Source organism: Gigantopelta aegis, chromosome 10 (assembly GCF_016097555.1).
Source record: "Gigantopelta aegis isolate Gae_Host chromosome 10, Gae_host_genome, whole genome shotgun sequence".
NCBI lineage: Eukaryota > Metazoa > Mollusca > Gastropoda > Neomphalida > Peltospiridae > Gigantopelta > Gigantopelta aegis.
This window is the reverse complement of record NC_054708.1, coordinates 58817071-58842466: the sequence shown is the minus strand read 5'-3', so window position 1 is coordinate 58842466 and position 25396 is coordinate 58817071. Positions and strand designations below refer to the sequence as shown.

General features: G+C 36.8%; 1 protein-coding gene across 1 annotated transcript; it reads left to right on the top strand.

Annotated features, from left to right (window-relative positions):
• The first annotated feature begins 5727 nt into the window (after positions 1–5727).
• On the top strand, positions 5728–25186 carry LOC121383718 (E3 ubiquitin-protein ligase MIB2-like). The gene is made up of 14 exons (XM_041513814.1): positions 5728–5843; positions 8779–8992; positions 9560–9731; positions 10882–10988; positions 11073–11267; positions 12353–12501; positions 14441–14545; positions 15341–15524; positions 18224–18396; positions 18878–19029; positions 19829–19985; positions 23146–23300; positions 23915–24047; positions 25073–25186. The coding sequence occupies exons 2-14, from the start codon at positions 8791–8793 to the stop codon at positions 25184–25186; spliced, it is 1998 nt and encodes a 665-aa protein (XP_041369748.1). The 5' UTR covers positions 5728–5843; positions 8779–8790.
• The last annotated feature ends 210 nt before the right edge of the window (positions 25187–25396 follow it).

The window sequence follows — 25396 nt, the reverse complement described above, 5'->3', positions numbered from 1 at the left end:
AATAAGAAAAAAGTGGCAGTATCTTAGTAGAGTATTTCACATGTAATACATGTCTTCTTGTATTAATTAATAACTGTGTGTTTTAACAGAAAATGTAACATTTCATTATGTACTGTAATAATATGTGTTTGAAGCTCCGAATAAAAATTTGAATAAAAAAAAAAAAAAAATTAATCAATCAAAACCCTGGGTTGTAATTTTTATGATCATGTTAATTCCAGGTACACTCTTTACGTTTCTCAACAAATATTAATGCATTGTATTGTCTGTATGAACCTTTGAGACTGTCCATTTTTTTAAAAATTGTTTTAAAATATACATAGGTAAAGGTAAACTCACAAAGGCTTTATAAATTGTCTTAAAATTACCATTGTAGGAATAAGTTTTTTTTTTTAGAAATAAAACAATTAACTGTGTTTTAGGCCGGGACATAATACTATATAATGTAATTTGCTCAACTCGATATTGACGTTGCATAAAAAGTGGTTTTTCCAATTATGTTTTGATAAGAAAATATATAGTTTATTTTAAAGAAATCCAAAAGCCAGTCATTTGTGACAACTTGTAAGTGTGGAGACGCATCCAAATTAAAAGTGTGACGTCAGATGTGAATTTACCGGCGTCGTGGTTAGGCCATCGGTCTACAGGTTGGTAGGTACTGGGTTCGGATCTCAGTCGAGGCATTGGATTTTTAATCCAGATACCGACTCCAAACCCTGAGTGAGTGCTCCGCAAGGCTCAATGGGTAGATGTAAACCACTTGCACTGACCAGTGATCCATAAGTGGTTCAACAAAGGCCATGGTTTGTGCTATCCTGCCTGTGGGAAGCGCAAATAAAAGATCCGTTGCTGCTAATCGGAAAGAGTAGCCCATGTAGTGGCGACAGCGGGTTTCCTCTCAAAATATGTGTGGTCCTTAACCATATGTCTGACGCCATATAACCGTAAATAAAATGTGTTGAGTGCGTCGTTAAATAAAAACATTTTTTCTTTCTGTCTTTCAAATGTGAATTCTTCGTCACTGTTATTAGATTTTTCAGTAATATAAATTGATGAATAGTAATAAATGAAATCATTGGTGTATATTTTTTTATTTCGCAACAGAAATGAATACACATTATTAACTGTATGAACCTTTGTGACGGTCCCTTTTAGAAAGTTGTTTTTAAATGTATATTGATAGAGGTAAACTCTTAAAGGCTTTATAAACTGCCTACAAATGATCATTGTAATTAGAGTGTAGAAAGTCAGGTTTCATATATACAACAGAATACAATGACACAAAATAATGCAGAATGCCCAAGAACAAGAAATAAATACATTAAGATACGAAAATGCAGCATACTTGGCGCATTGTCCCCCATTCAGTTAGCAATGTTATGTGCAGTATCGCGCACTGTAGGTATTTTGCACGCTTATGAACATGGAAATTATATTTTCTGTATATTAACTATTGCGATTTGGCTACAAATAATCGAAAGGATATGAGTAAATATGTTAAAGAGTTGAGATGGGCAGATAAGTGAAAAGATTTGTGAAAACATCAAGACCCAACAGACAAGGACTTAAGAAATGTCAATCTACAATACAGAAAGACTTGTGAAACTATCAAACAAAGACATGAAATATCAAGCTATAATACAGAGTGACTTGTACAAACATCAAGCTAGGACGTATGAAGCATCAAGCTACAACAAAGGACTTGTGAAAATATGAAACAAAGACTTATGAAATATCAGGCTACAATACAGAGTGACTTGTGCAGACATCAAGCTAAGACTTATGAAGCATCAAACAAGTGCTGTACCACTGAGCTACGTCCCGCCCCTATATTGTAACAGAGTATTAATATCAACGCGTATTTCAAGTTGTTCAGTGGTACAATACAGCTGGCGTGTTGTGTACGAACAACTCTTTGACTACTAGGTGTCAAATGAAGATGAATAACAAAAAAAGATCTAAAATTATCAATAAAATACGGTATAAACAGTTGTGGAAGAGTTGCATTTAAGAAAGTTTTCTTTTTGTTCAACGACATCACTAGAACACATTGGTGTTTTAATCCTCGGCTATTGGATGTCAACCATTTGGTAATTGTGACATATAGTCTTAAGAGTGGAAGCCTGCTACATTGTTCCACTATTAGCAAGGTATCTTTTATATGCACCATACCACAGCCAGGGCAGCATATACCACGCCCTGTAATATACCAGTCGTTGTACTCTGACAAGAACGAGAAATGGCCCAATGGGCCCACCGACGAGGATCAATCCTAGACCGACCGCGCATCAAGCGAGCTCTTTACCACTGTTCTACGTTCCGCCCTGCATTTATAAAAGACAAGATGACGAAAAAGAAACCTGATTTGAAACAATTATCACAGATTCTTTTAGAACTATTTATAAAATGTTTAAGAGAAACAGAAGATTATGCTGTATATGACATTTTTGGGGGAGTCTTTTAAGTTGCTACCCTTGAATCACGATCATTTAATATGTCAAAAAGCATGGCGGTGTCAAGTACAGCGTACACATCAAGGGTTTAACAATTTAATAATCCCTTGAACATTGTCCTTGTCAATACTGAATTTCTAGCTACAATAAACGCGGGTTTTTTTACACACCCGTTGTTTAGAACACAATTCGGTATTTATAATGACACATATACGTGTGATAACACCTACTAGGTTTCCAGCCTGGTACCAGAGCAAGTTGTAACGACGCAACGGATAGGTGTACGACTACTACACAGACTTCTCTCTCGGAAACCACTAACATCTAACCAGATTACTGAGGTGTGTGTCCAGGACAGCGTGCTTGAACCTTAATTGGATATAAGTACAAAAATAAGTTGAAATGAAATGAACACATATACGTCTGATAACAATTTAAAAACATAAGACTAGCTGCTCTTAGGTGATGACCCAGTTTTATCTTTTTTTATATTTATTATTAAACCTATTTCCGACACCACTATCCGAAACAGCCGGTTTTCTACAGGGCAGTAGCGGATACAGGAGGGGATGGGGGTGTTCGGGGTGTTCGAACTTCTCCAAAGTGGTCTTAATGCCTTCATAGACGTACCGGTCCCATTTTTGTAGAGGGCAAGCTGGTTTTCCCCCGAATTAAAACGAAAATACCCGAATCCGGATTACAACATTTATTTATATTATCATTACTGCCAAACAGCTGTATATAGGTTGCAAACTAATCACTACGCATTTTTACATAGATCACAAATAATTTTGCTGCTAGAATGATGGGAATTCATATTAACAAGGTCTCATATTAATATTTACATTTTGCCCGAATATCTTTATTGTGTTTGACCAAATTTGATGATGTACTCCCATCCTCGTTTCGTACGTTTGTGGGTACCCTGTCCTTGAAAGAAATGTGTGTTTGTTTTATTTGTTTTATTATTCTCCAGTTCATTTTGTCAGGGTTGGGGTTCCCCGATTCATCGCACCTCAAAATATTAATTAGAAAAAAGAAAGAAAGAAATGTTTTATTTAACGACGCACTGAACACATTTTATTTACGGTTATATGGCGTCAGACATATGGTTAAGGACCACACAGATTTTGAGAGGAATTCCGCTGTCGCCACTACATGGGCTACTCTTCCGATTAGCAGCAAGGGATCTTTTATTTGCACTTCCCACAGGCAGGATAGCACAAAGCATGGCCTTTGTTGAACCAGTTATGGCAAATACGACCACACCGTCCCCAATACCAGCCCTGGGTACGCCACCGGCGGTATCACAACCAATTAAGTTATTGCGTTCAGCTTCCCATTAAATCATATTATATAAATGGTAAAATGCACAAATCATTACACAAAATGTTCCAAAGAGAACAGTAGGAAAACAGCGCTATATTGCCTCAAAAAACGCGTCTCTACGCATCTATATTTCAAGTCTCATTGGGGGTGGGGGTACATGCCCTCATACACCCTAGATATCTCGCTCCCATCGGGAGCTCGATTCGTTTGTCTTCGGCAAACTCAAGTTGCCCTTTTTATATTTTTTTAACCCCACCCTTTTATAACTCACGGATTCGCCCCTGAGGAGTGTCGAGTTTTTTTTTTAGCTTTTGTACTAGTGAATAACATGATTTCTTTATGCTATGAATAACCTCGTGAATTTATCGACGTAATGGATCAAACTAAAGGTCTGTATCGTCAGGTCTTGGAAACTATGTGCATAGTAATACAACATAAATTACAATAGTTGACAGCTATAGTGGTTGTCGAACACTGACAGGGCTAGAGGAGACTCGAGCTTGTTTCCTCTGATGCAGGCCTGTAGTAACGATATCTGATGTGGGGGATACAATCTCTGATGGGGTGGGATGGGGTGGGGGCGCATAGCCTCTAGTAGGAAGGGGGGGAGCAAAAGCTATTCTTTCATATTATAGAGTAGAACAAAAACACGTACGGTTTCGTTCACTACAAACCACCCACACGATCACACAGTGACACGCCCCACCCCCATTCGGTTTATACGGGCCTGTAGTGTCGACTTGACCTACCCTTGTTATAAAACTACAGGTAAGGTTACAGGGTCCTGTAACTCAACTGAAACGCGAGATGTACGATAGACGACGGTGACATCTAATGATTTTTTCCGTTAACTCAAAGCGCACGTTCGTAGCATGGTCGTAAGTCCCTATATATTTACCAAACTACACTAGCCGTTACATGTTCGTAACGTTCACGTAGCGCAATCTTAGATAAACAGCCGGGAGAAACAATTTAACGTAAATTCATGAATGAGTCTTAACAGTACCTAAGTAAAAGCACTGTGATTATACAAACATATATCACACATATATACGCACAGAAAAGAAAGAAAGAAATGTTTTAACGACGCACTCATCACATTTTATTTACGGTTATATGGCGTCAGACATATGGTTAAGGACCACACAGATGTTGAGAAAGAAACCCGCTGTCGCCACTTCGTGGGCTACTCTTTTTGATTAGCAGCAAGGGTTATTTTATATGTACCATCCTACAGACAGGCTAGTACATACCACGGCCTTTGATATACCAGTTGTGGTGCACTGGCTGGAACGAGAAATAGCCCAATGGGCCGACCGACGGGGATCGATCCCAGACCGACCGCGCATCGAGCGAGCGCTGTACCACTGGGCTACGTCCCGGCCCTAGACACACAGAGATGACCTACTGGTTGCATAGTACCAAAGAAGAGAGTTCCGTGTCAAAGTTCAAATATTTACGAAGTAAAAGCAGCTGTGGGTGTGATTGGTAGTAATATGTGACTTTGATTATTTGTGCAAATACTATTATCCACTGACAATAAATAAATACACTTTTATTTGTTATACAGTTGTTATGCAGTATATACCAGAGGTTGAAACTAATGCGGGGTAACCCAAAAAATGGAAGTGCAATGTTCAGCAAAAATGACGGTTGCTATTAAAAACATTAATTAAATCTCTTAAATGATACGTGACCCCCCATTTTCTTGCAGGTAGATTAGATATGAGGTGCCACACTTTCTGTTGTTGTACTTCCTGGGTGTGTTGAAACGCTGCTTATATCAGTTTTATTAGTAAACGTTAACATTATCGGCAATAGGAATTGACTTGGTCTATTAGAACCTACTAGATTGTAATCACGCGAGAGCGATTCGGTTCAGTAGGCTTATTTACCCAGCATATGGGCTATTTTTGTTGGGTTTTTCCAAGTTTCCAAGTATCGATTTTTCTTGAAATATTTAGGCTAGTATATAAATGTTGCGGGTGAAACAAATCTATTTATATTGGTAACTCATCGTAAATATCAATGCATCTGGAGTACTCTACGTCTAATAAGAAGGTAAAACTGTTGTTTATAACGTACATGTATTATGTGTTTATTCATTGTTAAGACTAGAAATACGCGAGTCTACATGCATCTGCATGTAACGACACATCCGGCAGCCATGGCGGACTTCAGTTGCGTTTCTATTAGCCTATAAAAGATCATAAATGAAAACGTTGTCATAATTATATTGATTTCTGTATGTAATATAAAGTTCAGTTCAGTACTCACATTACGTTAATTGAAAATGTGAATTTCCTTATTTATGTCGCAATATTTTAGTTTCAGGTTATTAGAAACGATATAGGAGGGGGGTTGCTATAGTTGTATTATACGCTTTATTTGTGAACGTCAAAAATGATCCAGTTAAATTTTCATAATTCCAAGGGAGTAATAATTTCATTAATATAAGGGCGGGACGTAGACCAGTGGTTGGCCTAAAGTGCTCGCTTTATGCGAGGTCGGTTTGGGATCGATATCCGTTGGTGGGCCTATTTGGGATATTTCTTGTTCTAGGCAGTGCACCACGACTGACATATCACAGGCCGTGGTATGTGCTATCCTGTCTGTGGGATGGTGCATATAATGGGATAATGTAGCGGTTTCAAAGTTACCAAATGTTTGACATCCAATAAATCAATGTGCTCTAGTGGTATCGTTAAACAAAACAAACTAACTTTTATTAATATAAAATACCATGAAATAATAATCGAACTCTTTCTTCAGGAATTCATCGCACGGAATTAGGGGAATCCCCATTCTTGGTCATATTCTCATATTAATAGTTTGTGATATTACAATATGACAAGGTGGTTGAATATTTACTCATTTAAATACCTTTAAACACCGGATTTAGGTTGAAATTTAAAATTAATATATAAATCGATTACGATTTATGCATTCTTCTTTAAATTATTAAGGCTTTATAAACAATTTAGTAATAGCTGAAATAACTCGTATTGTCACACGTAAAGAATGGTTCACAAATAATTAGTACGATATACCCGTCCCTAATTGCGCATGTGTCTTATATTAAAATTACAAAATTATCAAGTCTCAATAATCCGCAATACTGACATTTTAAACTGATAATTCTGAGTTATCTGCGTTCTTATTAAGGATGACTTGTAGGCCTAATTTTGTGTCAGTGTCTTATATTCACAATAAAATACTTAAAAATATGCAGCCACATATTGATAGAATGTATCAAATTTAATCAAAATATTATCACAGTGCTAACAATATGCATTATATTTTTATGTTTCGCATAGTTTGCTATTGATTCGTAGCTGACACTCTATGGCCGCCATCTGTATGGGAAGGATCTCCCTCCTTTGATTTCTGACGTATCTTCTTCAGATATGCATTTGATGGCTAGCATTTTAAAAATATGACTGGTAGAACTTTTTAAATGCAAACAGTCAGCTTTTTAATTTGTTTAAACAAATTGAAAACATCAAAATAAAAGTTAAAATAGTAAATTAATTTTAGTGAACAAAACGTCTTTAAAAAATACAAAGTTACACAGAGTTAGAAACCACACACCACGTCGAGCATGACCCAACCCCCCAAACATTTTCGTTTACCACAGACTACACCCCCGCTCTGCATAATTTCCTGCACATGCGCCTATTTCAGGTCAGTATACTACCAAATCAAATCTCATAGACGACAATAGTAAAGTATATGGCTACAACTCCTACCTGCAGCGTATCAATCGACATAAACGCCACGGATATAAATACTACCACCCCTCACCCTTAAAATGAATCAGAAAAAGTTGGGGTGTGGAGGGGTCAAGCTGTTCATTTCAGAGATAACGGGTAGCGTCTGTGAATACCCTAGTTCCGCAGATACCCCATACATGTTTCGAACACAAGGGTACTTAACACAGTGGTACTAGACGAAATAAAATTGCATAATGTTTTTGCCTAGATGAAACTAATGTGTTTACAACCAACACACTCGCATTTATCACCAATCACAGGACTTCTGGTGTCAACTTCTCTATCAAAAGTTAGGTTCACCTCAAACTTTGATCCAGCCGGACCTTTGACCTCTAGAGACATTGCGATAACATTATAGTCCAGAAAACTATATGTGTGACAGACAGACAGACAGACAGACAGACGGAGATACAATGAATAGTTACCTCCGGTTGGTCTCCTATCTAGACATCCATATCTCTGTAAACAATGACGTAATGATGGTTGATTACCCATTTAATGACATATACCAATGGCATGTCTTCTAACGATACCACTAGAACATATTGAATAATTGGTTACTGGATGTCAAACATTTGGTAATTCTGACATATAGTCTTAGAGAGGAAACCATCCACATTGTTTTTGTTAGTAGCATGATATATTCTATATGCACCATCTCACACACAGGATATCACATACTACGACCTTTTATATACCAGTCATGGTATATGCTATATTGTCTGTGGGCTGGTGCATATAAAAGATCCCTTGCTGCTAATCGAAAAGAGTAGCCTATGAAGGGGCGACAGCGGGTTTCATCTCTCAATATCTGTGTAGTTCTTAACCATATGTCTGACGCTATATAACCGTAAATAAAATGTGTTGAGTGCGTCGTTAAATAAAGCAAGTCTTTGCTTCCTTCCAACGCAGTGCATGCTCCCTATCTATAAATAGTCGGTTTCTTGCAATGTTCCATTCATGAAACATTTAACGTGTACATTAGTATTATTTGGCGATTAATGTCGAACACATGAACGCTAGACAACCAGGAACGTGTTATAAGATTTTAGATTCTAGACCCAAACATCTAATGACGTAACACGCATGCAAATTTGTATGGTGTTGTCATGGCGTTAGTCTCAGGCGCTAACAATCTGGAGTCTAGACTCGAAACACTTATATAACAGTACAGCATTTAGAATATTAAAAACACGTACCTTGGTTTGTCTTTCATTTTCCAGTTATAACCTAGGATGGCGACGGGTCTACGAGTTATTCGAGGACGTGATTGGCTGTCGGGTGACGTCGATGGGGGTGAAGGTCATCTTGGAACGGTGGTGTCATACGGGAAAGATGAAACAGCTGAAGTGATCTGGGACAATGGGAAACAAACTGTGTCGAGCATTGGGAAGGACGGCAAATACGAACTGAGGCTTGTAGATAATGCTCCTGTAGGTGAGAAAATGTGCCATTAAAACTGATATCTCAACTATGAATCTTATAACATTAATAATGCAAAATATTGATATGGTCCTCAACTGCTTTGATGTTTGATACAACATACAAATATGTTGTCGTTGAAGAGGAAGAAAACATAATAAATTAAATTTTAACATTACTTTTGTAGCGGCCTCCGTGGTGTCGTGGTTAAGCCATCGGACATAAGGCTGTTAAGTACAGAGTTCTCAGAACGGTACCGGCTCCCACCCAGAGGGAGTTTTAACTACTCAATCGGTAGGAGTAAGGCCACTACACCCTCTTCTCTCTCACTAATCACTAACCACTAACAACTAACCCACTGTCCTGGACAGAAAGCCCAGATAGCTGAGGTGTGTGCCTAGAACAGCGTGCTTGAACCGTAAGTGGATATACATGTACGCACGAAAATAAGTTGAAATGAATGAATGAATTACTTTTGTAACACTTACTTAAGTTGTTATTGTTGTTGTTCTTCTTGAAGAAGGAAAACCTCCCTTTGATACTATAGTTTAACTGGTAAGTTAAATTCCTTTCTTTTTCTAGGAGTTTGCCATCAGACTGTCACTTGTGGCGGCTGTGGAGAGATCGGGGTGATTGGAATACAATGGTCGTGTGGCCAATGTACCAGCTTTCATTTGTGTTCTTTGTGCTACGTCACGGGAAAGCATGACCTCTCTCACAACTTTGTGCGTCATGACAAGCCCACATCTACAGGGTAAATTACCTCTAATATAAATAAACAGCACAGAGAACATACACGTTGGCACTATTTTCCCTAGAACCAGCAAGGGTAAATACTCGTAATGCGTATTACGACCCACCCTGCCTATACCGATACACTCGTCATTTCGTGTTGGATGTTGGTTGTTAATCAGACACCAATCTCTTGGATTCCACTGGTTTTCTTAACTCTGTTAAAATGTGAAAGAAGGAAGTCCTGACAATAAGCTTTAGTGCATTTTAAAGTTTGTTTCTTTTGTTTAACGACACCACTAGAGCGCATTGAGTTATTATTCATAGGCTACTGAATGTCAAACATTTATTAATTTTGACATATAGTCTTAGAGAGGAAACCCGCTTAATTTTTCCATTAGTGGCAAGACATTTTTTATATGCAGCATCCCACAGACAGGACAGCACATAACACGGCCTTTGATTTACTAGTCGTGGTGCACTATAACCAAGAATTAGTACAATTTAGTGATCGATCTAGTTCAATGTATTAATATATAACAAAATAGTATGATTGTATCACAGACTTTCTTTATTTTGTTACAAGCCAGAGAGAGAGAGAGAGAGAGAGAGAGAGAGAGAGAGAGAGAGAGAGAGAGAGAGAGAGAGAGAGAGAGAGAGAGAGAGAGAGAGAGAGAGAGACAGACAGACAGACAGACAGTGAGACAGACAGACAGAAATACAGAGATAGTGACAGACAGGCAAAGATAGACAGACAGAGATGGTGACATACAGACAGACAGACAGACAGAGATAGTGACATACAGACATAGACAGAGATAGTGACATACAGACAGAGATAGTGACATACGGACAGAGAAAGAAAGACAGTGACAGAGATTGGAGAGACAGCAAACCAAGAGAAACCGTTGTGACTGTAGCATGTAACCCTCTGACTGGACAGTTCAACAATATGTCGTTAAACAAATAGTGACATACAGACATACAGAGATAGTGACAGACACAGATGGTGACATACAGACATACAGAGATAGTGACAAACAGACAGACATACAGAGATAGTGACATACAGACCAAGAGAAACCTTTGTGACTGTAGCATATAGTCCTCTCACTGGACAATTCAGCAATATGCTGTGTCGTTAAACAAATCGTTTACTTTCATTGTTTCAGAGAGCGCGTGCCTGCACGGGATACCTCGAAGAAGATTCGAACTAGAGGACTGTTTCCTGGCGCCGTAGTTACTCGTGGCACTCACTGGGATCAGGGTGATAACGATGGTCAGTTTAATGTTGATTATGTCCATGATGACGATGATGATGATGATGATAATGAGGTTGATGATGATGATGTTGTTTTTTCAGGTGGTCCAGGCAAGGAAGGGACTGTAGTTGTTATACAAAGCTTTGATTCTACGTCACACAGATCGGTTGTGAATATAGCGTGGGATTCAGGGGAGACAACCATGTGTCGTGTGGGTCACAAAGGTCAGGTGGACATCCATTGTGTCCGTGAAGCTCTTGGACCAGATATCTACGCTGAACATCTGCCACTTTTAGGTAACAGCTACAATGTACAGCAATATTTACTGTTGTCTTTCCCAATTTCGTTTATCATACCATCATCTTATAAATTGTGTGGTCTCATTAACTGATCGTATCAGTACTTTTATTATTATCAAAGTTTCCTATTTTAACCAAAATAAATAGGTAATGTTTTGTAATTTATGATTTGCAATTATTTCTTATGATGACCAGAAATATAGTGGGGTTTTTTTTAAAGTTCTTTCTCACACTGCAAATAACCTTACATTAGATACCAGGTTTATGCATATATTGTTTGCTAGTTGTGTCAGATACTTGATTAGCTTTTTCAACACACAAAACTAAGTAAAGAACAATAAATAAACCAACAACCTCATATGTATACATGTATACATATACATATACATATATATATATATATATATATATATATATATATATATATATATATATATATATATATATATAATAGCTAGCATATCCAGTGTAATCAAAGTATGTGATATTTTTCAGATCACATACTGTCAGAATTTTATAACTTTGCAAATTAGATGTAAATTAATCGAGTTCACTACACTATGATTATTGTCATTATTGTCAATAAAGGTACAACGGTGACACTCCATAATTGACATATACAATCACAGTCACCATTCAAAACATTTCAATAACAACTTTACACTCAAAACTGTCCCGCGTTCAGAAAACAAAAACGTTAAGCACTAGTTTATTTTTATGAAACGATATCCAAAATGACGTTATTCGACATATTTTTATGTCGTTTGAATATCGAGTAATGGCTAACTTCAATTAAAGTTGCGTATGCAGTTTACAAAAACATGTTGTATTATGCTTGTGATTATATGATAAAGGAATTATTACCCTCGTGTATTTCGCTATCGCCGATATCATATATTAGGAACAAAAATAATGTATTATTAATGTACCTTATATTATCGCTGATTGTTTGAAGCATACAACTTTACTCTATTTCTTGTCTGTTTTAACACAAAGTAAATTAGCTGTAAACCAAATGCTGTGAACACTACATATTAATTTTGCCCTATCATGTTTGATAAACGACCTGTTAACACATGCAGACACTGCTAATGCGGTAGCTCCAATACACTTGAAGCCTCTGGCAGAAGGTGGAAGCCTCCAAGAAGACAGAGCCAACTCTGGAAAGGACGAGGAATCTGGCAAAGAATCCAAGAAAGGCGGCAGTGAGGGTTCGTCACACAAAGCTAAGGTTTGATTCAACATTTTCTTCTGTACACTTTTACCTGCAATTTCCATCAACATTAATATTTTAAAAGAGATCACCTAAATTATTACAATACTTGTAAATGATCAGGGCCCCGTTTCGCGATGCGATCTTATCGCTAAGATCACCTCAAGTGCATAAGGTAGGTAGTTATACACTTAAAGTGATCTTAGGGCTAAGATCGCTTCGTGGAACGGGGTCCAGATCTAGAAATAATTATCGTGTCTGTTCATTAAAGGTAAAGTAAAATTACGAAGTGTATACTGATGAGATTCAAACTTTCTACATCGATTGACATGGCATTTGACAGTGCATGAAGTTAAGCACGCAACCAAATGGGATATCCATAAAGATGGATGACCATTTGCTTGTAGTTAAGATCAATAGTCCAAAGATTATCACAAACCGGGAGTGGGAAGCAACACAGTTATTATACCTGAGGTTTGTATTGTATTTTGTTTCAGCGATATTAGTTATTTAAGATATTACACAGCAATAAGAGACATGTGTGTCATCGATTTAAAGACATACAACTGGTTGGTAGGTGATGACCTACCCGCCACATCCATATTCCATGCAGTCCAATGAAATATACATGATTGCTCAATAACGTTTATAATACTGTGAAGCTGGTCGGTCTGTGACGCGTAAGTTAACTGCAAGGGCCTTTAGAATACTATATTCATGTCCATTAAATAACATGATAACTTCTACCTGATAATTCGAAGTTTTATCATGTCACTAGGAAATGAGTTGTGCGCATGACGGATCTTTGCTAAATTTTCAGGAAGATCGTTTTTTCATTTTCAAACATCCATTTACAGCAATTATTGTTGAACTGCATTAATAAATATAACATTTACACTTCCTGTAACATCAAATTACCTCTTATTTTTCAACTCTCCATCATTCGTTCCCATTCGGAACTAGCCAGCTTTTTGAATTAAACATTTTGAAACAAAAAAACTAACAGGTAGCTTCCTGCAAAGAATGTTTACATTGGAACAGCGTCTGACGTCACAGTCACTAGCAGCCAGTGCTGTAGATCTTCTTCAGGTCACACATAAACTTGAGTTTATTTTCACAGAGAAAGGTACAAAAATTGTAATGTGACACAACAGACTTTGAAATATAATCAAAGCATTTTATTTAAAATTTGGAAACACATAACGCTTAGGCTGGCTATGCCATTCCCAAGATGCCTTCGGGCACCTGCTATTGTCCGACTTCCGGTAGTAGTTCCTACACGATAAAACTAATAGTTTCTATACCGCTTTTGACTGAAACATATTACAAAAATATAACTTGAAAGGGGTTGCACGATAAAGAAAAATCAGGTTACTACTTTTTGATATCGTGGTTATTTGGCTCGGTTCGATAACGGTGAAGCTCGCCTGTTACATCGTTATTAAAACCTCGCCAAATAACCACGATATCAAAACGTAGTAACCTGATATTCTACATTCATTTTATAACTGGCTTTCTCTTGTTAGATACGTTTTGGAACATCTCATTGTAAGAGATATGGTATCTTATGGCCACTCGTATACTATTATCTATATCTATGACGCATAAGTTAACTGCAAGCGCAAGGCCCATACATAAGTCTTAGTTGAAAAAAAATGTTTACATTTATACTAAACCGGGTTTTTGAGTATATTTGTAACACAAGTGGGTAATACCCACATGTATCAGGAGCAAATAGAATTCTACATTTCTGTGTATATAACTTGCTTTCACTGGTTAGATACCATCCATGCAGTATTCTCTATATATCTTACGCCTTGTGGAAAAAGGTCTACTCTTAATTGAAGGATATGTGTAGGTGGTTGCAGTCTTGTTTTATTCTGTAGGTAGTGAACATTAAAAACAACCAATGTATCGTTACTGTGTTAACCCTAGTAAGATGAATCGTAAATTCCAGGTTCCTAAACCGAAGGCTGGTAGCGTTGTGAGGATTCTTGATGACAAGGCCAAGGTCAAAGACTTGCAGGAAGGTCACGGGGGATGGAATGACACAATGGAAAAGGTGGGTTAGGTTATACGCTTTATAAATCTGAGCGATAAAACCATAATATTTGATCAGGGGAATGGGCAAAATATCGGTTGATTCTATGGATCTCTATCTCGTGCTTCATCTAATGCATTACCATTATGGCATATACACCAATAATTGTAACACTATTTATTGTTTTTCAATATATTTATATTAAATAGGGATCACATGTTGAACACAAAAGTAGAAGGACGCCATTAACAGGGCAGTATCTATCGGGAGAACAAATACTAGTTACTCCTCCCCAACAAAATTATGAAAATGTGCCATTTTAGTATAAAAGTGGCTGTTCATTCATTCATTCATTCATTCAGTTCAACTTATTGTCCTGCATATATCCAATTAAGGTTCAATTACTCTGTCCTGGTCGTACACCTCAGCTATCTGGTCTGTGTGTAGAGGACAGTATTTTAGTTATTGGTTAATGAGAGATACGAGGGTGTAGTGGTCTTATCCATTGAGTCGTTAAATCTCCTTCTGGGTAGGAGCCGGTAACGGGTTGTGAACTCGGTACCTACTGGCCTTATATCCGAAGGCTCATTCACGACGTCACCGAGGCCGGTAAAGTGGCTTAACCAAGACACCACCGAGCCGGAAAAGTGACATTCAGTTATTATAGGCAGGTTATTTTTGTTTTATTTCTCCCGTAGATATTTTAGGTAAGATATGGCCTTTTTTAGTACATATACATACTGTATATCCTTAATTAAAACCCGGTTTAGTTATTATTTATATCCAAATGCAGTGTACCATTGTGTATTCTTTCAGGCTCTCGGTAAAGTGGGCAAGGTGTTAATAATACATCCCACGGGAGATGTACTTGTTAGGTTTGGATTAAACATGTGGACATTCAACCCAGTTTGCTGTCTACCGGCCTCCGAGTCAGAGCTGCCGTCAGACACAGATGTACTGGGATTGGAAGACCTTCTGTCACCCGACGACTTCCTTAAAAGTTTGTATAGTTATATCAGGTGACAAAATAATAACAATCATAAATGAAATAATAATAAACTACTACTACTACTACTACTACTACTACTAGTACTACTACTACTACTACTACTACTACTACTACTACTACTACTACTACTACTACTACTACTAAAGTACACCCAAGCACCACCATAAATACTATAGATTTGACCAAAAGGGATTCCAATTAAAAGAAACAATTCTGGAAAGGGGAGGTCCTACCAGACCTAACACTGTGGACTCTGTAACACCCCGACCTTGTGTAAGCTGATTTTTGTTTGTTACTACACTCCAGTTGTGTTAGGTACGGTATGTAAATATATAATTTATAAAATAAAATTCAAATAAATAATGTATTGGCAAAATTGATTCAATATACTGCATGTACATGGAATGGTTTCATGTATTTTTACGTATATTTTTAAAGAAAAGGTTAGACAAAGCTGGTACTCATTTTACATTCCAAAACATTCAAAACCTTGATTCATTGAAACAAGCTATAATGGTCTTCACGTAGCCTCGTATCCTAATCTTTTGTTATGCAAATAGCCTTAGTTATTTATAGGAGAAATACATTCAAAACATACAGAGATTTTAGTAAAATGGAAATAAGTCATGCATTTTAGATGATGAATTGTATATAAAAACCTGTCAGGGTTTGGGTTTCTTTTCATGCAAATGTAAAGAAAACAAGGATTGAATAGGAATTAAATGTGACATTTGCAAAAAACAAAACAATTGAACAGGACTATAGTACCAACGCTACATGAAGAAACCCGACGTCCCTATGCGAAACAAACCTGCGCTGTACTTTCTTGTGGTGACGTATAGCAAAGTGTGTGTCTTGGTGTAGCGTTGGTACTGGTTAACAAAACAACTTTCTGGCAATACAATTTTTGAAAGGTGATTTTGATTCTGCTACTATTTAAAAGGGATTCGACCTGTATACTAGTACTTTTTTTTTTTACCACAAATGCGTAATACCCATATGATATCAGTACAATATTATTATCCTCATTTAAAAACTTTTGAAATTATTGAGTAAAGTACAGTGGTCTCGAGTCACCCGATGTGCGTTTTCTATTGAGATACCACATTGAATATATTGTTGTAACTACTAAAAACTGTGTGGGACGTTAGTCCAGTCAATTTAATCCACAAATTACGTAAATCAAAATAGATTAGAACAGAACTTTTTTTTTTGCATTCATATATGACATATTAAAAATTCACTCTCGAAACTGTGTGCTAAATATGATTTTTGGGGTAAAAAAGATGAGATTGTTTTTTTTAAATGCGATATTTTTGGAATATTTGTTTTAAATATACATTTGTGTTATGAGTATTATCCTTCTACATTTTCTGATTAAAGGGCATATGGACACACACAGAATGTTGCTTTCTGGTGTTAAATAAGTAAAATTAGTAATATTTAGAATACAAAAATGCTTCTTTAACACAAACATTTACAATTTTTTAATACAATACACCCGCCTCATAAATCAGGTCTGATTTCACCGAAATGTGACGTATACGAGCATTTGGTTTTACGATTCGGTCAAAGATAGATTTTAAATCTAATTTAGAGATGATGAATCCCCCACAAAGAAAAGAATATGTGTTGTGCATCTGAGAAATTAAGTTTTATGGTTCAAAATGGCAAAAAAAACCCCATAAAAACGAAATGGTGGAAAATTGTGTAATTAAATATATTTAACTGGTATCCCAACGATCTTTTTTTTTTTTATATATCACATTAGCATATATATGCATACGTTAATTTATAAAAATCTATGTTGAAAATCATGGTCAAATGATGAAAAACAAAATGGCAGAAAAAAAATGGAGGCTATTTGTCATAAAATTTATAAAATCGACATCCAAGTCTTATGAAAGACATTACCTCTGCGCGTGCTGTAACCTCACCGTGGTGCAGGGGTGTAACATTCTCTTTGAGAATGGCCAATACAGCACAAATTGAAATTTTGAGTAAAAGTCAGTATTTATCTGTGATATTTGTATTTTTGTACAGTTCTTTACACTGTTTTTATTTAAATCTTGAATTTTTATATTGATGTTGATCACCATCTTATTTGTTTGCATTACTATAGTTTGACACCCAATAGCCGATGCATTTTTCGTGCTGGGGTGTCGTTAAACATTCATTCATTCATTCATTCATTCATTTTGAAAGACATTATTTGCTGCCATAAGTGAGGAAAAGTTAAATTTGGTTTTGTTTAACAACACCACCTTGATTTATTGATCATCGGGAGTGTGTGTGTGTGTGTGTGTGGGGGGGGGGGGGGGGGGGGTAGCTCAGCGGTAAAGCGTCCACCTGATGCACGGTCGGTCTAGGATCGATCCCCGTCGGTAGGCCCATTGATCACTCTCGTTCCAGCCAGTGCACAACGTCTAGTATATCAAAGGCCGTGATATGTGCTATCCTGTTTATGGATATACAAGATCCCTTGCGACTAATATATAAATATGGCTGGTTTCCTCACAAAAGTTATAAGTCAAACATTACCAATATGTTTAACGTCCAATAGCTGATGATAAATAAATCAATATGATCTAGTGGTGTCGTTAAACAAAACAAACTTTAACTTTCTACCATAAACAAAAATGTGTACCTTCTAATAATGGATTAAATTACTTTACATCATTGTGTATCAGATATGAGACAGCAATTGGCGGCAGGGATAGGTTTACCAGATGGTCTTCTTCAAACAGAGATAAAAATACACACAGCGTCCTTGAAAGGCGAGGGGGCAAAGGAATTCTTAGAGGCAATTAAAGATTCAGATGTGGAGAAAGTTAAGAAGGTTTTTGAGAAATTTCCGAAACTAGTAAGTAAACGATATACTATTCACTACCTGTGGAACGTTACTGATATACCGTGTCATCCACTACTAGGGTACGAAATGACATTTTCAACCTAGTCAACAGGAAAAGCATATTTTCACCATCGTGTCCTGTCGTTGATCTCTTTTGGTTATTTACTGTATATTCCAACTAATGCTCCACTACTTCTTTTTTTTAGCTATTTAAAATGTTTACTTAATGTTGACTTAAACAAAGCAAACCTTACTTTTTAACTGTCAACAAGTAGCATGGTAGATGGGTTGCTGTTTAACGATATAAACGGAGAAGTTATAATACATGTGAAAACATGAAGTAATGGAGAAAACGGTGGCGGAGGAGTTGAGGCTACGCCAAATTATGTTTTTCCACTGGACAAACTATATAATGCATGAACTATAATATTAATTGTTTATGCTGGCATTAGTATTGTTGCCGGTTGAACTATATTTGCATGTTTTTTTTTAGGCAAATGGTCCAATAGAGAATGGCATCACATGTCTGCACATAGCTGCTAATGAAGGGAAGCTGGAGATTGTTAAGTTTCTCATGGAAAAGGAGTTTGACAAGAATGCTAAAGACGCATTGGGAAGTACGCCTCTCCTAAACGCGCTAGACAGGTAACTCGTGTCTGATAATAATACGCAATAGGTAACTAGTGCCCTGAAATAATTCTTAAAAGAAGATGGTCGTGCAATTATTTAATAAACAAAGTGATCCTGAAACGTAAGATTGGCCCAGCAGTCATTTTTAAAACAGAAAGGTTAGGTAATTCTTTTTTTCAAACACACCAATTGCTGTGAACACCAAATGTTTCTTATGATAACACACACCAATAACACTCATATGTTTGATATTGATTTAAAGACATATGATTAGCACCTCCTGGATGGTGACCCGGTTGACATAGCCATACCATCTATTGAAATAAGAGCAATCGGAATTGATATCTCTGTCACGTATATGTTACCTAAATTCGCCAGCAACGTAAATAGGTTTCTTTTGGAAAAGACGTTACACCATTTATGTTATAACTCGTTGTTTAAAAATGTATCCAACTCGCTTGTTCGATACGTTTTGAAACACCTAATTGCAAGATTCTGGTTTCAAAAAATAATATTTATACCCGTATGTGTAATACTAATTCTATATGGGAATGTTCATATAATACAAGAGTATGTTTTAACCTCATTGTCAGCGGGTAAGACCATGTCCTATATATATATATATATATATATATATGGCTGCTTATTTCTTGTGTTTTTATAATTTTACAATATGGCTGTCAGTAACCAATTGTTTCAAAAGGAAATGCAGAATATTGGGTTGTCACTTCAAAATAAATATGTTCAGATGCACGTATTATTCTTCTATAAATGCTGCAATACAATTATTCCTATATAAAATTATATATTTCAGCAAGCACATAGATGTTGCTCGCTTCCTAATTGAAGCTGGTACTGATTTAGATATCTGCAACGACAGTGGTCAGACTGCAATACACTGCGCTGTGGGTGCCGGAGAAGCATCTATCGTTCGTGATCTGATCATGCGAGGCTGTGACGTCAATGTTATGGTACGAACACGATTGCAATTTCAGAAATCCATTTTACATAAGTTACATATATAAATAGTTATCAAAATCAATTACACATAGCAATATATATATTTATCCAGCAATCACTGTATACATTGGCAAGATATGATGACTAGATAAATCTCTATATTTTTGGTCACTGACCAAAAATATAGGTCAAGTGACATAAGCCCGACTCGACTCGAGTATTTCAGACTCTTTAAATCATTTGTTTAAGTACAGTAAATACAAATAACTTTTACTTCCGCAATAACAATACAAAAGTTGTATATCTATTTATGAATTAGAGTATAGAAACGCTTTTTTAATGTGACAGAATATAGCTAGCGTCTTACAAATAAAAACGTCATGTATCTTGTATGATGTCATACAGCAAAGGTCTTGCTAGGTTGACAGTACCCGATTTGCGTACACAAAACTGGAATAAATAATGATTTTCGGAATATTCCTGTAGGATTGCAGGATAAAAGAAATAACTGGATACTGACTTAAGATATCGGCTTTATTCTGCTCAGGACGAATGGCGAATGCAGCTCAGCAGAGCCTCTCTGTATTCGGCATTCTAACCTTCACAGGATAAATCCAATATCTTAAGACAGTAACCAGCTATTCCATATACTAGTATATATATATATATATATATATATATATATATATATATATATATATGTATGTATGTATGTATGTGTGTATATATATATATATATATATATGTATGTATATATATATATATATATATATATATATATATATATATATATATATATATATATATATATATATATAAACTGACGATCAAAAGAAAGTATACCAATTATTTTTATGATAAATAAACACAATACACGTTCATGGAAGGTTAGATAGGTTCCAGTATTGTTCATTATAATGCAATCAATGACGAATAGTCGCACATTTCTGCATTTGGGCGATGCCGCACGTGCAAAATGAGTTTATTCATCAAATTTATACTGCACGAGAAACATGATACTCGTGCACATAAGGGTGTAAAAAAGGGTGCCATTGCTTAGAACATGCCTCAGTCAACAATAAAACACCAGAGAACATGGCAAGGCTAACTGCTGAAGAAAGAGAGAGAGCTATTGGTATGGTGCAGTTGGGTGCGAGTTATGCCCATGTGGCAAGAATCCTGAATTGCACAAAATTGACGATCACCAGGTTGATACAGCGTTACAGGGTGACTGGCAGGACTGCAGACAGACCATGAAGTGGAAGACCCCGCGTCACAACAGCCAACGAGAACCGCCATCTCCGCATCTTACACTTACGTAACAGATTCCTCACTATGACGTCATCTGCTGCGACTGACTTTGGACATGTCATCAGTCGTCACACTGTACGTCGTCGACTACGACAGCATGGTATCAGAGCCTATCGACCATTCAGAGGGATGACATTGACGAGGCAGCATCGACTTCGACGTTTACGTTGGGCACGTCAGTTTCAACGTTGGCAACATCGGAACTGACAACGTGTACTCTTTTCTGATTATATCAGGTTCCAGTTATTCAGAGCTGATGGCAGGACTCGGATATACCGACGTGCAGGAGAGAGAACAGCTGCGTGCTCTGTTCAGGAGACTGAACCGTTTGGTGATGGATCTGTGATGGTTTGGGGCGGTATCTGTGGCCAGCAGCGGACAGACCTTATTGTCCTTGTCGGAAATGTGTCCGACGTCGGGTCCATGCTTGCATACTTGCACATGGTGGACATACACGCTATTGAAACATGTTCTTTGTGGTCAAATTTATTAACCTTCGTTATGAGTGGTCCTTTATGAAATCGCACATTTCACCCCTAGCGCTGTTGTGAACTGTGATATTATCATTTTATGGGTTTTATTGAGTATACTCGTGTTTATTTATCGCCAAATTATTATACTTTCAAAATATAACATTTGCATCAACTTGTGTTTTGTGTTGTTTTTAATACTTTGAAAAAATAATTGGTATACTTTCTTTTGATCGTCAGTTTGTATATATATATATATATATATATATATATATATATATATATATATATATACAGCCACCTGTCCATAACGGCCGCTTTTGTCTGGTCCCTTGAGTGACCGTTATATACAGGTTCGACTGTATATATACACACACACACACACACACATACACACACACACACACACACACACACACACACACACACACACGCGTGACACTCCATAATTGACGTATGCATTCATAGTTATCATTTCAAACATTTCAATAGGAATCTTACACTGAAAGTTGTCCAGCGATCAGAAAACAAAAAAACGTTAAGCACTAGTTCATTTGTATGTAAGCATATCCAAAAGTTGAAAAAGACACTGCGTCACATATTCTTACGTCATTGGAATATCTAGTAATGGCGGACTGGAATTAAAGTTGTGTGTACAGTTTACAAAAACACGTTGTATTAAGCTTAATATTTATATGATATATGCTCGTATAATACAATTTATATTCCTAATATATGATATTGACGATACCGAAAAACACTCTGGTAATACCCCCCCCCCCCCCTCTCTCTCTCTCTCTCTTCTCTCTCTCTCTCTCTCTCTCTCTCTCTCTCTCTCTCTCTCTCTCTCTCTCTCTCTCTCTCTGTATATATATATATATATATATATATATATATATATATATATATATACACGCACACGTATGTTAATACTATTATTGTATTATTGTTGACAAACGTACCTAGTCACTAACACACACATGGCTTAACATCAAAAGACAATTGCTTAAAATCATGAACTTTAGCACCTGTTTTAGAGACAATACCTGATTTCAGAAGTGAAAAACCAATTCTTGGAGATGGGAAATGGTTCCTTTTAATGCATTTTAAAATTTAATATATGCAAATATATCTTCATGTATCACTCCTTGTTTTCCTTTTTGTGGATTATCTTTGAACGAATCAATTCTTACACTATTAATTAATAATATAACATTTAAGTTATAGATACCATGCTACTTGTCCTGGGTCTGAAACGCAGAAGGGGCCATACATGTAGACATCTATTACATGTCCAAATCTGAAACAGTTAGAAAAGCAGGATGCTATTTAATAACAGAGTTTTATTTTAACTAACATTATTTTATTCCAAAGTGTTTTTAATCTTCAGGACAACTCTGGCGACACTGCACTACATGATGCAATAGCACAACATGAGACCAGCTGTGCAGAAATGATTCTGACTTCGCCAATTCTCGACTTAACTATTGAAAATGAAAAAGGATTTAACCCTCTCCATTGGGCTGCGTTTCATGGCAAATCTAGGTAATAATCCATTATCATTAACACTGGTTAATGGTGTAAAGTTGTTTGGGGTTCTTTTTACTGTAAAGCTTTACGTAACCAGTTTTGCAAAGACCAAGTGTTAAAACCAATGATGTTTTTTTCCCAGTTCCATTACAGATCAGAAGGTTGTCAAAGCATTTTCACAGATACAGCATCATTTTTTTAGTATCGATATGACATTTTTTTCTTCTATTTTTATTTTTAGGAGGCGGGACGTAGCTCAGTGGTACAGCGCCCGCCCGATACGCGATCGATTTAGGATCGATTCGCGTCAGGTGGCCCATTGGGCTCTTTCTCGTCACAGCCAGTTCTCTACAACTGGTGTAACAAAGGCCGTGGTATGTACTATCCTGTCTGTGGGATGGTACATATATAAAATCCCTTGCTGCTAATCAAAAAAGAGTATTCCATGAAGTGGCGACAGCGGGTTTCCTCTATCATATCTGTGTAGTCCTTAACCATACGTCCGACGCCATATAACCGTCAATAAAATGTGTTGAGTGCGTCGTTAAATATAACATTTCCTTCCTTACTTCTGTTGTTATTATTTTATTACTGCTTAAATGACCTTTGTATAACTGAATTACTTACAGCAGTACACTGGTTGAGAAAATCTTACAGAGAAACAAGAGTCTCGTTAATGTCCGAATGGAAGACGGACCCACTCCTCTCCATATTGCAGCGATAAACGATCACACAGAAACAGCACAGATACTTATAAAACAGGTACACGAATGGATTAGGAAAATTAGACGCAAGAGATGCAATTGACATTAGCAATCGTTAATTAATAAAGTAGTTTTTGTAATTACAGAAATAATTTTAGGCTATTTACCTGTAGAATTAGAGCTGAAAAGATCTATTCATTAAAATATAAAAACAAAAGCAACAATCGAAATTATTTGTTTCTCTATGCATATGAATCAGAATTTCTTACTAATCTGGTTAAATTAAAACAAAGGCTAAAACGTTTAACTTTACTTTCTGCTATTTTGATGATTTTAAGCTGTATGACAAAAGGAATGACTTCATTTTTCCAATAGTTTCTTTATGTCGAGCAATATACCTTGGTGTCTACATAACACAACTTCTAAGCTACATTAGGGCATGCTAATTAAATATGGATTTCAAACAACGCCATATAATTCTAGAACGGTAGTTGTTCAATTAGGTTTTTGAAGTCCATGGTAGACATTTAGAGGCTATATTTACTAAATACGATTCACCACTGACTAAGATAATGCTGATGCTATTCCATATTTTGGATCTATCCATGGCCTTTCATCTCGTTGGTGAAACACTTACACACGTGTTGTTTTTTCATCGTTTTCGATGAAGTGACAGATTTAATAACTGGTGGCAGTACTCATGACGAGTGCCACAGGCGGGGCAGGATATGCTCGCGTTCCGCTCACCTGATAGTATCACTGTTATAACAGTGATCCATGAGTGGGTTTAATCGTTAGTTGTTTGTGGTTAGTGAAAGAAAAGTCAGTATGGCGGTCTTACACGTCCCCATTGAGCAGGTAAAACTCGCTCTGGTTGGGAGCCAATACCGGGTAGCTCACTTATTACCTACCAGTCTTAACTCCAATGACTTTACTACCATACCACCGAGGCCGGTATGTGTGATTCAGACCATTCTGTTGTCCTATCATCAAAGGAAGAGTGATGTTACTGAGTGTTTTTTCACTAGTAGTATATGTTCCCTTTTCACCTTGATGATGACTTTACGTTGCCTTGCATTACAGGGAGCAGATGTGAATGTCAAGGACAAGAACAAAGAAGCAAGTCCCTTGCATCTCGCTTGCATACATGCCTATTTGGGTGCAGCTAAAATCCTCGTGGCCGCAGGTAAATATTGATTGTGCCAGGGGTGTATACCACCAAATCAAATCTCGTAGACGACAATAGTAACATGTGTGGCTAAACATGCAACATACATCGTATCAATCGACATATACACCACGAATATAAATACTGCCACACTTCACCCTTAACGTGAATGAAAAAAAAAGCAATTGGGGGTTAAGCTGCTCATTTCAGATACAACGTGTAGCATCTATGACTATCCC